Source organism: Lutra lutra, chromosome 2, assembly GCF_902655055.1.
Source record: "Lutra lutra chromosome 2, mLutLut1.2, whole genome shotgun sequence".
Classification (NCBI taxonomy): domain Eukaryota; kingdom Metazoa; phylum Chordata; class Mammalia; order Carnivora; family Mustelidae; genus Lutra; species Lutra lutra.
The window spans coordinates 15,656,583-15,672,699 of NC_062279.1; the positions used below are offsets into that span (position 1 = coordinate 15,656,583).

General features: G+C 46.8%; 1 protein-coding gene and 1 long non-coding RNA gene across 3 annotated transcripts in view; both read right to left on the reverse strand.

Annotated features, from left to right (window-relative positions):
• Positions 1-2,880, reverse strand: part of CENPU (centromere protein U) — a 35,082-nt gene extending 32,202 nt beyond the window's left edge. The window contains exon 1 of one of the 2 annotated variants that reach the window (XM_047714867.1): positions 2,788-2,880. In XM_047714867.1, coding sequence (XP_047570823.1) covers positions 2,788-2,828 — 41 coding nt within the window. In that variant the 5' untranslated portion in view covers positions 2,829-2,880. Of the gene's footprint in view, positions 1-211; positions 1,002-2,787 lie in introns of those variants that run through there. The other variant, XM_047714857.1, reaches the window with a different exon arrangement.
• Positions 2,881-10,740: 7,860 nt separating this feature from the next.
• Positions 10,741-13,784, reverse strand: LOC125091336 (uncharacterized). The gene is made up of 3 exons (XR_007124650.1): positions 12,980-13,784; positions 12,769-12,862; positions 10,741-10,951 (listed from the first exon to the last, which is right to left on the reverse strand). It is a non-coding gene; the product is annotated as an uncharacterized LOC125091336 (long non-coding RNA).
• Between the last annotated feature and the right edge of the window lie 2,333 nt (positions 13,785-16,117).

Genomic DNA, 16,117 nt, shown 5'->3' on the forward strand with positions numbered 1-16,117 from the left:
ACGGATAGTGCATACCCGGTGAAAGTCAGGTTATGGCCAAATCCTTCCAGAAAACAGAACCCGTATCTCACGTATCTCACGGGTACTTTTTAACAGGTCAAATCCTATCACTGGTATAGAAAGTCACACACCTGTCTGCCTCAGGGACACAGACATTCTCCATCCTGCCGCTATCCTTGCCCCTGAGGACAAGTCAATAGCAGGGACTGACCGTTTCTGGAGAACTAAAAAGGGAGGTCCAGCGGCATTTACGAAGCACCTGACACCCGTTCCACCCTTCATCTGGCTCTTGGGTGTATATTTTCTCATTTGGCTCTAACAGTCCTATAAAGCAGAAGTGAATCCTATATTGCAGATGTAGATTCGCCCAAAGCAGCACAGGGCCGAGGAGGAGAAGCCCGCATTAAAACGTGCATCGGTTCAAATTCAGCTTCCCTCTTCCCACTGCCTCAGGCACCTCCACTGGGCCTTAGCATAAAAGGATAAAGCTGTAGATCTTCAAGCTTAAAGTAAACAAGATGGAAAAACAGGCACTAAAATACGAACTGGAAATAAGAGCCATGGGAAATACCGCTGCCAGTGAATGGGTATCGAGTATCCTTTGCACACCAGGCACTGTAGTAGGGCACCGGGGATGCTCTGGAAAATTCCGTACCCAGTCTCTTACTTTACAACATGCCACGCAGACACCCGTCTGTGGGTCACAAAATCAGCTTAGTGTGTCTAAATCCGTATTTGAGTACTGTTGTGATATAATTTCGAACTTACAGAAAAATCTCAAGTATAAGAACATTCCTGTCCTTCACCCAGGTTCACCAATGGTTTACATTCTGTCTCCTATGCTTTCTGTGTGTGTATATGTCAACTAGAGACACCATGCACCTTTACCCCCCAAATAATTCAGTGTGTCTCTAAGAAAGTGTTCTATTGCATCCTCACAGTACAATTTCCAAATTAAGAAAGGAAACACTGATATGATTATATAATCTACAGTCTATCCAAATTTCATCCATTGCCCCATCATGTCCTTCAAAATTTTTTTCTGCGTTTTCAAAAAGGAAATAAAAAAATATAAAATATAAGATTACATTGGGGATTGTATTTTCATAAACTCTGTTGTTCTGCATGTGTGGAGAGCACATTTATGTACAGCGATGTAAAATGTCATGACTGCGAATCACAAACGAAAGGGCTGAACTCCTTAGAGCCATGGTTCTCAAACTTCCCAGCTCTCAAACTTCCCAGCATCAGAATCACCTGGAGGGCTTCCAACAGACTGCTTGGCCCCAGCCCCAGAGTTTCCGATTCCGCAAGCCCGGGATGGGATCTGAGAGTCTGCACTTCTAACAAATGCAAGGAACCACACTTTAAGAACCTCTACTTTATTGGATTTTCAGCTCCCAAGAAGAAGGTAGAACAGGTATTCATTTTATAGCATCAATGATTCTAGGATTCAGAAAAGTGACTTATCAATGCTCATACAACCAAGTAACAGAAATAGGACTAAAACCCAGATCGCCTAACTTCTTACCTCCTCTCCACTGGCTCCTGCCTCCTCGGCGCTTCAGAAAAAGTCAGGTTTCCTCCTTACCTTAGGGTAGGAGCAAGGTGAGGTTTCCCAAAGACGGAAACGTCTGTGATACCATATGTAAGACTTTTGGTGGATTTCAGGAGTGACTGACTGACTCTCTCTCTCTCTCTCTCTCTCTCTCTCTCTCTCTCACACACACACACACACACACACACACACACACACACACACACACAAGGAGAGAGTGGAAGGGAAGGGGGGGAGGGGAGAGAAAAACAAAAACTACCTGGTCTATCAGAATGAGTTTAACTTTCCTCAGGTGATGTTAAGGCCCATATTCTTTCCCGATCCTCCCCTCTACTGGGAGAGTCTTCTGTTCTTCCCCAGCTGCAGGAGTTTAATCCCAGTTTATGCCACCTGCCTGCTGTCCTGCTCCAGCCTTTTCCCCTATGCTCTGCTCCGCTCACCTTCCACAGTCAGCTGGCGTCTACAAACGCCACCTTCTCCAGGCAGTCCTCCCACCACCCAGGACCTCCTGCCCGTATGTAGGACCTTGTGTACCCACTGCAGCAAGCCGAGACCCCTTTAGCCAGGGACACTCCGGGCCTTTGGATGCTCTCAGGACACCGCCAGCCAGATAGTTGTCAAAGCACCCACTAAAAAATAATATTTTGGAGAGTGGTTTGGCAGCCTGTATTTAAATGCACGCCCTTTTTGAGAAACAAACAAAAACCAACTGCTTGACCCATTTTGCAGTGCCCTTTTTAAAATAACAAGCAGCAGCTTGGTCCCCCAGCTGGAGATGAGGTTCAGCTTTTAAGGTCTCTTATAAAACCACCAGGGTCTTGAAAAGAAGATACTGACTTACTGACCAGCCACAGTGCAAACGTTTCTAGAGTGTAAAGTCTGGCAAGCAGTTGGCACTCGGCGAGCTATTGTTGGGTATTTTGTTTCAAAATATTTTGAGTCTACTTTAGACTACACCCACCCACGCAAAGCTAACATTAGCAAACGTCCTTTTGCACCCTCCAGGCACAGTGTTCAGCGGTTAACTCCTGTCTTGCGGCAACCCCGCGTACTCGGGATTATCCTTCCCATTTTATAGGTGGAAACCGAGGCCTGAGCGAGTACCGCGGCGGCAGAGCCAGGGAGCCTCGCAAAGCAGCACGAACAGCTCCGAGAGGCACAAACGCCGCCGCAGAGGAAAGAGATAAAGCCTGTCCCGGGTCCGGGTCTTCACCGGCCGCACAACTCACCCGCCTCGTCCCGGGTACCGCATCCGCCGCGACGGGGCCATCCTAGTCTACCGAGCTCCCGGCAGACGCGGCCCATAAAGCTCCCGCCAAACCCCGCGCCGCCCCACGCCCCTCCCCGAGCCCCGTACAAGAGCGGGCCCCGGGGCTCCTCCCCGTCCTGGAGCGCGAGGGAAAACCCGGTATGGAATTCTGGGAAAGCTGGAGTCTGAGCCTTACAACCCTTTGCTGATGGTCTCTGAGACGACACCAATTTGCCGGGCTTTTCCTCCCACCCGTGCGCCGCGCCAGTTTTCCAAAGCCCCGCAGTTCCTGAGCCTCGTGGGCCCGCCCCTGGGGCGGGGAAGGGGAGGAGCCGGAGCGGAAAAGAGGTGGTGCGCGCGCCCTGGGTACCGGATCCAAATTCCGGAAGGAGCTCCTGGTTCAGGCTCCTGGGCATTTAGAGCGCTGCATTGCCTGAAAGGCAGGATTTGACCCCGTTGCTGCCATCAACCAGCTGTATGAATCCGCGTATTATTTTCTTTCTTTTTCAGTTTCCTCAGTGCAAATGGGAAGGGCCCTTCTGGAGCTAATATTCTCTATTCTTTTCTTCGTTTAAAAATGTATTATCCTGGGGCACCTGGGTGGCTCAGTGGGTTAAGCCGCTGCCTTCGGCTCAGGTCATGATCTCAGGGTCCTGGGATCGAGTCCCGCATCGGGCTCTCTGCTCAGCAGGGAGCCTGCTTCCCTTCCTCTCTCTCTGCCTGCCTCTCTGCCTACTTATGATCTCTGTCTGTCAAATAAATAAATAAAATCTTTAAAAAAAAAATGTATTATCCTGCAAACGAACGTTGGGCCCTTACCACACAGTAAATAAAAATGAACTTAAAATGGATCAAAGACCTAAACTTGAAAACTATACACCTCTTGGAAGAAAGCACAGCAAAAACTTCATGACATAGAATTGGGCACTGATTTCTCAGATACGTACCAGAAACACAGTTGGGATGATGAACAAATTCTGCAGACGGAGAGTGGTCGTTGGTTGCCTAACCTGAATGTACTTAACTAGCGCTAAAGTGTGGAGTTAAAAATGATTAAAATGCTGAGTTTCATGTTATGTATATTTTATCACAATAAAAAGTTGTAACATATTTCATGCACACAAGAGAATATACATAATGTAAGGCTAAAAAAGAACACCCATAGGGCGCCTGAGTGGCTTAGTTTGGTTTAACATCCCACTGGTGATTTCAGGCTCTGGTCATGATCTCAGGTCATGAGATCCTATCCTCCCCCGCCCCCCCACTAACATGGGCTCTGTGCTGGGCGTGCTCTTAAGATTCTCCCTCTCCTGGATGCCTGGATGGCTCAGTTGGTTGGATGTCTGCCTTTGACTGGGGTCGTGATCCCAGAGTCTTGGGATAGAGTCCCACGTGGAGCTCCCTGCTTGGTGTGGGGCTTAGCGAGGAGTCTGCTTCTCTCTCTGCCCTTCCCCCTGCTCATGCCATCTTACTCTTTCTCGCAAATAAATAAATAAATAAATAATCTTTAAAAAAAAAAAAAAGATTCTTTCTGTCCCTCCCTCCTCACTCTCTCTCAAAAACAAAAACAAAAACAAACCACTCATGTACTCACCGCTGGATTAGAAAATAAACCATTATCTCCCCCACCCCAACAATAAACACTCATCAGACCTGTGTCAGGCCCACAAGCACAAGACTTATAACGCTTTTCCCAGAAAATGGAGCAACCTTGATAAATCCCTAGATAATGTATGAATTACTATATGGTTCTAAACTTTCTGTAAATGATATTTGGTATGTATTCTGCAAGTGCTCTTAACCAAAGCTGTGATTTTTCGATTTAACCACATCAATGCATGCAGCTGTAATTCATTCTTTTTAATTGTCTTTGTAATGCTTTAAGTAAATATTCCACATCTTATTTTTCCATTCCCCAGGTGTATGGATACATCAGTTGCTTTCAGTCTTTTTGCTCTTACCAACAATGCAGTGCTAAATATTCTGTGTCTCACACGACATCTGTCTGAGAGTCTAATGATAGACTCGGTAGTAATATTCTCATCTCACAGGATAAGGACGTTTTCAGCTCTACATGATAATGTCCATTTTTATACCTTGTTTGGTAGACTACAATTTAAAACCCCATATCAGCAGTATGTAAAAGTCCCCTTGGCTCCATATATTTTTCAGTGCTTAGAGCTTTTGAGACGTTTACATTTTTACCTAACTAGTGAGCTGAAATGCTATCCTATTATGTTTTTGATTTGCATTTTCCTTAAGTCCTTCATCTTTCCATCGTTGATAGGCCCTTCCTGACTCCTCCTTAGTGAAATCACCCCACCTAGGAATTATTTGTGCAATTGCCATTGGAGAGTAAATCACCTCTGAGGAATTGAAGGTACCTCCCTGCTGATGGGTAGAAACAGGGTTCCTGGAGCCACAGAAATCTCAGGATTTCCTATCACCCTAACGAGAGTAGATAGGTAGCTCCATTTTCTGGGAAAAGGGTTGTGGGTCTCGTGCTTATGGGTCTGAAACAAAACAAAACTGCCCAACTGACAGGACAGGAAATTGTTGAGCACTCTGGATGAAATAAAAACTCAACCCAAGTAAAAATACAAGGAATTTATGAGCTTGTGTCCAGAGGTAGGCTGGCTGTCAAGCTCAGTTTGACCTGGAGATCTGACAAGCCATCAGGGCTCTGAATCCATTTTCTCGCTCTCTTGATATATCAGTTTTTTCCTTGGGCTGGGTATATCATCATCACCATCACCACCATCATCATCGCTTGGATTTATTGAGCATTTACTATGACCCAGGCATTGTTCTAAGTGTTTAGTACTTATTAAAACCTCACAATAACCCTATATGGTAAATACTATAATCCCACCTTACATATAAGGAAATGAAGGAGCAGCCCCACAGGTGGTAACTGGTGGTGCCTGCATTAGGTCTTGGGATTTGGGTCCAGAGCCGGCACATGGCAGCTGTTCCAAGTCCACCATTCAAAGAAAGAGAGTGGCTATACCCAGCATTCCCAGAAAAAGGCCTCAGTTTTACTCTAATTGGTCCAGCTTTGGTGACATACCTACCTGGGTGAGTCAGAGTTCTCCAGGGAAACAGAACCAATAGGAAGTACACACACACACACACACACACACACACACACACACATCTCCTATAAATGTGTGTATGTATATTTATACAGATAAAATAAATCTCTCTTTCATGTGTATGTATATAAAAAAAGAAAATACCCAAATGTTAAGACAGAAAGAAGTTCAGCACTCTGGATGGTATATTTATACACATCTACACAACAGAGAGATTTATTTTAAGGAATTATCTCACATATTCAATTGTGGAGGCTGGCGAGTTGGCAATAAGAAGGTAGGCCAGCGGCCTAGAAATTCAGGTTAAGAGTTGAGGTTGCAGCCTTAAGTCTGAATTCTGCAGGGCAGCAGGCCGGAAACTCAGGCAGAATTTCTAGGCCACAATCTTGCGGCAGAATATTTTTTTATCATGGGCAAAATCCCAGTCTTTGCTCTTAAGGACTTCAACTGATTGGGCAAGGCCCACCCCTGCTCGTCTCTGCTCAAAGCGGAACGGCGAATAATTTGCCCTACTCAAAGTCTACTAATTTAAAGATTAATTACATCTAAAAGACGCCTTCACAGCAACATCTAGACTGCTGTTTGGCCAAACACATGACCCCTGAACCAATTCCTGCAGCCAAAGAACTGGAATCCACTTACTAGCGTCCAGGAAGCTCATGGATTCCTGCTAGAACAGCGGTGGTTGACAGGGGTTGGAAATTGAGAACGTGGAAAATGGATGGTGTGGACACAGACAACTGAAATCCTCTGCAGAAACCTGCCCAGAACAGCAGAGCTAGTCATAAGGAAGGCAGGATTCCAACCTGGTTGTTCTGAAGCCAAACACACATGCTGCCTTCCCAGTTACTGTTAGCTTAGAGCAGTGATTCTCAAAGTGCGTGAGGGAAGGAGAGAGGAAAGGGGGCAGTTCCCGGATCTCCCAGGTGTGCGTAGCATGATAAAGCAGTAACACCGTAACATGAAGAAGATTCTCAGTTGTTCTGGTCAAAGGGTGGGTGGGAGGGACGGCAGGGTGGCTCAGCCGGTGAAGCATGTGCCTTGCGCTCAGGTCACGATCTCAGGGTCCTGGAATCGAATCTTCTTCGAGCTCCCTGCTCAGTGGGGAGCCTGCTTCTCCCTCTGCCTGCCACTCCCCCTGCTTGTGTACATACTCTATCTGACAAATAAATAAATAAAATCTCAAAAAAAAAAAAAAAAAGAGGGTGGGTTGGAGCCGTGCCTAAGACTTTAGTGTCCAATGACAATTTCAAAGCCTCCATGGTTATTTGTGCTGCTGGGGCAAAGATCAGAACTTGCATGAGTGTCTGAACAGAGAAAGCCAAGTGCGGAGCCCAGTCTGGGGGGAGGAGGCAAACACCGAGGCTCATAAGAAAGTAAGTGAAACATGGGGGCGGGGGACTGGAGGTTGGCAGCTGGAGTAGGGAGAAGGGTCAGTCAAGGGAAGAGGAGAAGCCCAGCAGAGAGAAGAGAGAAGCTGCAGCCAAGGACAGATCAGGTTCCCGGGAAACTCTTTGTGAAGACAATGGCAGATTACTTTTCAAGGAAGCCACAGCCCATATTTTCTGTTTTCAGATGGTCCCTGATGGATGCTCTCCCCCAACACCGTTAACCTTTTGTGCATGTTTGTTAAATGCAACAACCTTGTCTCCGTGTACCTACGGAGGTTGTGAAGGATTAGGGCCAGGGGCCAAGATGGGGTGAGTTGGAAGGGGGCCTAACACGCAGGAGTGGAGGGAGCAGGGCCCTCACCCCTGCAGGTAGCCTGGGGCAGTGTGAGCAACCAGAGGAGGAAAAGTGATGGTGGAGAAGCCGGAGGACATCCTCATGGGTGGGTGGGCAGGTGGGTGGGGGCCCTTGGTTATAGAGCATAGTTGCATGTTTGGAAAATGAAAAAAAAAACACACAAAAACCTGCAAGTATTGCTTTTATAATATACATGCAGCACATGAAGACGTATAAAACATCTTGGACCCTGGGATGAATGGAGTGGCTGGGCTTGAACACTCCCCTGTGGAAATCAATATATCTTCCCTGTGGATGTGGTGATACATATTAGCTTTATGTTTTGGGATATATTAGTTTAATGTTTTAGGATTATTAGTTTGATTTCTAAATAAGAATATAAATGGGAATATTATTATTTATCTCACAGGTTTGTCATAAAGATAACAAGTAAAGAATACAGTAAAGAATAAAGTCTGTATATATGCATACATATACATATATATGTGTATATATATACACGCATATATATATAAAAAATAGCCATTTGTAATGGATTTTGTAATTTGTTTTGTAAGAATACAAATTTTCGCCAGGAGTTTAAGGAATTGTTCCAACATTGCTTTGGTTCTTTGTTTTTCTTTTTTAATTTAAATTCAAGTTAGTTAATATATAGCGATTGCATTACTAGGTATTTACCCAAAGGATACAAAGATACTGATTTGAAGGGGCCCATGCACCCCAATGTTCATAACAGCAATATCCACGATATGAAAAGAGCCCGGATGTCCATCAACAGATGAATGGATAAAGATGATGTAGTATATAGAACAATGGAATATTACTTGTCCATCTAAAGGAATGAAATCTTGCCATTTGCAATGATGTGGGAGGAACTAGAGTGTATTATACTAAGTGAAATAAGTCAGAGAAAGACAGATACCATATGATTTCACTCACATGTGGAATTTAAGAAACAAAACAGATGAACATAGGGGAAGGGAAGAAAAAATAAAACAAGACAAATTCAGAGAGGGAGACAAACCATAAGAGACTCTCAATCTCAGGAAACAAACTGAGGGCTGCTGGAGGGGAGGGGGGTCGGGGATGGGGGATGGAGTAACTGGGTGATAGGCACTGAGGAGGGCACTTGATGGAATGAGCACTGGGTGTTTTATGCAACTGACAAATCATCGAAATCTACCAGGAACCTAATAATGTTCCAGGTAGATTTCCAGGAATGTTTCCAGGTATGGTAACTAAGCTGAATTTAAATTAAAAAAACAAAAACAAAACCAATGTTGGAGCAATTCCTAAAACTTCTGGCAAAAATCTGGATTCTTACAAAACAAATTACAAATGGATATTCCACTTCTGGAATAAAAAACAAAAACAAAAAACACCCACTTACCCTTTCTTATAGGGCCTCTGCTCTTTTTTCAAGTTAGCTTTTCTGTCGAACTTCGCGTACAGAGATGTGGCCACAGGAGGGCAGACAAAAACTGGGCTGGGAGGTTTGAAAATGTGATTAGAGACGGGAGCTCGCGCGTATTCAGATGTTGTAAGAAACAAAATAGATAAACACAGGGGACGGAAGGAAAAATAGAGTAAGATAAAAACAGAGAGGGAGACAAACTATAAGAGACTCTTCTTCTTCTTCTTCTTCTTCTTCTTCTTCTTTTTTTTTAAGATTTTATTTATTTATCTGACACAGAGAGAGAGACAGCAAGAGAGGGAACACAAGCAGGGGGAGTGGGAGAGGCAGAAAAAGGCTTCCGGCAGAGCAAGGAGCCTGATACTGGGCTCGATCCCAGGACCCCAGGATCATGCAGGATCATGTAGGATCATGTAGGATCATGACCTAAGCCAAAGGCAGACGCTTAACAACTGAGCCACCCAGGCACCCCACTGAAAGAGACTCTTAAGTTTAGGGAACAAACTGAGGGTTGCTGGAGGGGAGGTGGGGGATGGGGTAACTGGGGGATGGGCATTAAGGAGGGCACATGATGGAATGAGCATATAACACCCAATTGGGTGTTAGATGCCCGATGCTCATTCCATCACATGCTTATATGCAACTGATGAATCACTAAATTCTACCCCTGAAACTAATAATACACTGTATTTTAACTAGATTGAATTTAAATTTTAAAAATTTTAAAAATTAAAAATAAGTCTGTTCAAGATTAGTGAGAAGACTACATACCTTTTTTCTTCTTTTTCTTTCTTTCTTTTTTTTTTTTAAGATTTTATTTATTTATTTGACACAGAGAGAGAGAGAGATCACAAGCAGGCAGAGCAGCAGGCAGAGACAGAGGAGAAGCAGGCTCCCTGCTGAGCAGAGAGCCCGATGCGGGGCTCGATCCCAGGACCCTGAGCGAGATCATGACCTGAGCCGAAGGCAGAGGTTTTAACCCACTGAGCCATCCAGGTGCCCCCCCCCCCTTTTTTTTTTGAGACAGACAGAGAAAGTGAGCAAGCACAAGTCTGGGAGAGGGGAAGAAGGATTCGATCCCAGGACCCTGGGATCATGACCTGAACCAATGACAGATGCTCAACCAGCTGAGCCACCCAGGCACCCCAAGACCACACATCTTTACTACTCGTTGCTCAACTCATTTTTTCCTTGCCCCACTGTCACTCCCATAAGTTTTCCTAGAGGCAAAGGGTGTGATTTTCTATTATGGAAAAGGAAACACAGAAAATAATTTCTTTCTCAAATTTTCCTTCTGTGTTTTTTAACTTCCTATGAATTACTGGGTGCACAGATTAACCCACTACACTTGGCCGTTTTCTTCAGGAAGAAACTCAAGTCGTTATCTGTTTTAAACAGACCAACTGCTCCACATCTGTGACTATGATGCTGGGAACTAACCGAAAACGTCCCAGGAGGGCAAGGCTGGGGCAAGGATGGGGGAGACCTCTGCTTAGATATTCCCTTTCAGAAAAAGAGGAAATAAAACTCAGAAAGGAAGTTTTATTCAGTGTATTTTAAAGTTGGAAGGCAGAAAGATTTTCCGTTGTGGCAAACTGCAATGACGTTAGATCCCTCTGTGTGTCACAAGCTCTCTGGCATTTCCCTGGCCCTGATCCCACTGCTGAACTTACTTGCTCTGCCACCAACGTCCTACTTTTTCCAGACCTAACTGGCACCACTCCTAGCCCAGCTGAGATCACATGGCTAGTAGGTCTGACCCCTGCATCAGGACCTGCCGCGTCACATGTTTCGGATTCCATTCCCGGCTCCCTGCAGGCTTGGGTCTGGAGCAGGAGCATTCTGGCAAAATCCAGGGTTTCTCCAACCCAGCAATCACTGATTCCGACCTGCAGAGGAATTCATTTTATAACTCAGACTTGTAAGAGGGACCCATGAGCACCTAAGCAGAGAAAGAGAAAAAAAGAACACCTGCCAGGAAGAGATTTTTGTAAGAAAATAAGAGACATAAAATTTCTACAGTAGAAATTTGTCTCCATGATTTGCTTTCAAGCTGTGGTCCAAAAAAAAAAATGTTTCTAAAAACAGTTTTCATCTTTGTAATGACCTTGCTCACTCTGCCACGACTTTTGGGCGGCCTGACAGCACTCAGAGTTGTGTAGCTGACTTTGTCCCCGGAGGTCAAGGAGGCAGCTGGTGCCCTTACCTTAGGGATCCTTTTCTGCTCAGCTGAGAACAAAATAGCAAAAGAATCAAGGTGCCATCAGCCAGACCACCTCCGGTCAGGCCGACAGGCTTCCCTCTCAAGCCCCCAGGTGACACCAAAACCTTCTTTTTGGAACCTTCTGTAGGAGTAAACAGCTCCCCCCAGCACACTCCCTCTGGCTGCTGCCCTATGTCTCACAAGCCAGCTTATTCACCTCTTTATTTAACCTTGTCATTTAGCATGAAGAAAATCATTACCAGCTACCCTACCCCTCCACCTCACACCACTGCCAGGACACAGACATGCCTGACTCTTTATTTCCTGGGCTTGGAGAATAGGAGAAGACTTCCTAGAGGAAGCGGCACTGGAATTCTAATTGGAATAAAGGTATAGGAGTCTATGAGGTCAGGGTAAGAGTGCTCTAGGGAGAGGGCATGTGCAAAGGCCCAGTGGTGAGCAAGAGTGGGATGCATTCTGGGAGTTAGAGTACATTCAGTGTGGCTGGCACAGAGTTGGGGAGGTGGCAAAAGATGAAGCTAGAGATCCAAGCAGGCGTCCCCCAGTTCTTTGCTCTTCAAGGTGTCGTGCACAGATCAACAGCATTGGCACCCCCCGAGAAACCTATTCAAAATGTACAATTTCAGGTCCAATGCCAGATGTATTGAATCCAAATCCAGATCAACATTTTAAGCTCCCCAGGGGATCTGATGCACAACTGAGAAGCGCTCCTCTAAGCGTAGGAAGCTGTGCAGACTTGGGAGCAAGTGGAGCTTTTGGAAGGTGAACACAGGGGAACCACGTGATGGGCTGGGGGTTTAAAAATGTCATCCTGGCTGCAAAGTGGAGGAACAGAGGGTGAGTCAGTAGAGACCCACAGAGAGATAGGGAGGCCAGTTCAGAGGCTGGTGCCAGCAGGAGACGGCTGCCACCCTGACCAGGCAGGAGGGACAGGGGATGGGGGCGTGGACACCGCTGAGAGGCAGTGGAAGAACACAACCAAAGAGGGCGTGGTGGGCGGAATTCCCGCCGGGTGCAGGGTCCACTGCCCGCCAGCCCGGCTGGGTGTGGCGGGGGAGCTGGCCCGAGCTCAGCAGGGTGGGGCCCATATCAGTGGGTGTGAGAAAGCACTGGGCTCTTAAGGGAGAGTCCCTCTGCATCTGCCCCTGTTGCTTAATGCAGAATGTGAGCAAACCGGTTTCACGCATGCTTCACACGTGTCCCATTCAGTGCATGGTGCTTAGGTCCCCCTGTGGCAGCCCTCCCACCCCACTGCCCCGCAGCCCTGCCAACTGTCACTCTTATGACTCACCCTCCCATTTTAACATGCAAAGCAGAAGTCTGCCTAGAGTTCCTGGTGGGGCTGGGGGGGGGGGGCGGTGGCGGGAATCCGTAGCCTCAGTATTTAGCAAGGACAATTTCTATGAGGGAAATTTGACAGTCAAAACCATCCTCCATCCCCTCATTAAAAATCTCAGCAAAAGTGAGTGGCTAAGAACTTACATTCAGCGCGTGTTTGTGAAAAACCCCTGCTTCGGGCTAAGATCGGTCCATTTCTGTGCCTTTGGAAACAAGTAGAATTCATCCAGCAAGACTTCTACCATTTGAGCAAGTCAACAGGGCAAAGGAATTAAAAGTCAAAAAGTGAAAATGTGGCTTTCCTTTTGTGCCAAAAATATGGCTAAAAATTCTGGAGTCCCCGGCATTTACCCACCTCCACTTTGTGACATGACATCGCTGCAAACAGGTGCATTTACAGTGGAGAGATTGGGGGCACCTGGGGACTGGCTAATGAAGGAAACTTGTCCGACACGGTGATGGACATCACACTGTGGAGGGGAAGGGACAACAAAAAAGGTGACCCAGGCACCAGAAGTCATGCAGTGGCAAAATTCAGGACTAGTTCGCTCATCTGCCTGACTTTCCAGGAGCCCATGCCCACACTCGCTCCCAACAGGGCTTCTGTCCTCGCTGCTCTGCTGGAACACTTCTGTTCAGGGTTGTCACCATGGCAGAATCCAGTGGACGGTCCTCTGTCCCCATAATACTGTACCTTTCAACAGCATGTGACGTAACTGATCCCCCTCCTTCCCCGAAACTTTTCTCTCTTGGCTTCCGGGACACCACGTGCTTGGTTTCCCACCTTCCTCCATGGCAGGTAATTCTCAGTCCCGGTGGCTGGCTCCTTAATGCCCTTTCAGATATGCAAGGCTGGTTCTGTCTTGGGAACTCCTCTATTTCCCATCCAGATTTTCTGGTTCCCCCGGGGTTACCTGGCGAAGTCTCTGACACCTTCTTTTTGCTGCTGACTTGCCAGTATGTTATCTCCACCCCGATGGTCTTCTGAGTCCACGAGACCCATCCGTCTTCACCGGCTTGTCTTGTAGGCACCTCAATAGAAACTGTCCAGGGGCGCCTGGGTGGCTCAGTGGGTTAAAGCCTCTGTCTTTGGCTCAGGTCATGATCCCAGGGTCCTGGGATCGAGCCCCGCATCAGGCTCTCTGCTTGGTGGGGAGCCTGCTTCCTCCTCTCTCTGCCTGCTTCTCTGCCTACTTGTGATCTGTCAAATAAATAAATAAAATCTTAAGAAAAAAAACAAAAACTGTCCATATTCAACCTCTGTATTCCCTCCCCCAAAGCCCATCGAGTCTTCCCAGTTCAAAGTGAGTGCAGATGCGCGTCTCCCCAACTGTGCTCACACCCCGACATCCAACCCCTTTCCTATCTCTGCGGCCACCAACCTGGCTCAAGCACCATCATGCCCCACACCGCCCTTGGGTGGTCTCTCTGCTTCTTCTCTGATCCCTCTGTGGCAGCCAGGAGCAGCCTTTGAAAAGGGTAATTCAGGGAATGTTACTCCTTGCCTTGAAACCCCTCAGTGGTCTCCTCCTGAACCCAGAGTCACTTCCAGATTCCTTTCTGGTAACCTGGCCCACCTTCTGTAACTGTTTCCAATGCTACACTTGCCCTCACTTATGATGCTCTGGCCTCCCTCACTTTCTTTCAGATCCTAGAATACATCCCATGCTTTCTCACTTTTGCACTCACGAGTCTGCTTTGGGCACTCTTTCCCCAAACCCTGCAAGGGCAGTTCCCCTTCCTCATTCTTCATGTCGTCACCATAAGTGTCACCTTCTCAAAGGGACATTCTTTGACCCCAACACTTAAACCAGGCCCTGTGGTCCCCTCCCCAATACACTCTCAGTTCTTCTCTGAGCGCCCATCACAATCTGAACTCATTGGATTGCTTTTTTGTGGATGGTCCGTCCCTCTCTCTGTGTTACAAGGTGAGCCTGTTCCAGGCAAGGGTCTAGTCTGCTGCTCTCGCTGCTGTGATCCCACTGCACAGAACCATGCCTGGTGCGCCGCTGATGGTAATTGTGGACTCACCCCTAATGGGTCCCTAGAGTCCTGTATGGAGACATAAATTAGGAACGAAACAGCATCGTACAGGAGTGTAGCACACAGTACTTCCTAGTACGACCCGCAGCTGCTATGACCCCATCAGTGAGGATTTCTAGAACTTCTGAGGGATCTCATGGATCAGCTATATGCCTGCAACACAGCCTCACAAACATTCTCCTCTAAAACAGAGCACTGGTTCTACCAGATTTTGAGTCCTTGACAGATCTGGGGTTACCAACGTCAAAAAGAGCAACCAGATTTAATTTTGGATTAGCCATAAAACCAGAACAAAACTCCGGGGAGTGGTATCAGGCCCTGCTATGACAAAGAGCGATGGTAGGATAGGAATCAAAGCCTTTCGTACTGACGCTTGCACGCAGAACGGGCAGGGCCGAGAAATCACCTACCGACGTGTTTGGTCAGAAGTTCACGGCCGAAGGTGGACAAGAAGAAACATCCACAGCATGAGGTTGGAAGCTCAGCTCTAGCTTCCATTCTGCTTGGTGTGTGACACTGATCACGTCCCCTGTGTGCCTAGATTTCCCCGTTGTAAAACGGGGACAGCAGCAGCATTTGGCTCCAAGGGTTGTAACGTAAAGTGGGTCATCTGGGTAAAATGCTAAGAATAGCGTCTGGCATGTGGGAACATCGGATGCATTTTAGTTTTTTCTTTTTCCAAGGAATCGAAGAAATGGGAGGCAAAAATATTTACCAAATGCTAAATATACTTGACAACAAACAGCCTTTCTGAGTTTAGATCTAGAATGGGGGTGTGTCACGGGGGTGGGGGGAGCGCTGCAGGGAGGGGCAGGAGGTGCTCTGAGGGCAGAGAGACCCCTGGGGTTTTAGCGATACCCTGCTCACGCCTCCTCGTCCCTTGTCAGTGGAGAGACACCTGCTCCCTGGCTGTCCCTAAGCCAAGCTTAACACACAGGAGGTCTGGACAGAAGAGAAGATTGTCTCATTCCAAGGCAGCCATTGTCTTCTGTTCTAGCTGGGTTTGAGACACAGACCACTGGGCTCTGATTAGTGGGAAGAGTGCCACTGTATTGCTGTTGAACAGGGCTCGGACCCCAGACAGTGCACCACAGAAGTTAAGAATTGAAAGACAGTGTTTGGGGATTAGTATCCAGAATATATAAAGAACTCCTAGAGCTCCATGAAATGCACAATCAACCCAATTTGTAAAAATAGGCAAAGGGCTTGAAGAGACACTTCTCTAAAGAAGATATACAGATGACCAGTAAGGCCAGGAAAGGATGTTTGCCCTTACTAATCATTACAGAAATGCCAAGCAAAACCACCTCGAGATAACACTTCACGCCCATTAGGATTTGTATTATCACAAACACAGAAACCAACCAGAGAGGACGTTTATAGACAGGATGTGGAGGAATCGAAACCCTGGTACTGTGCTCGTGAGGATGTCGAGTGGTGCAGCCACTGG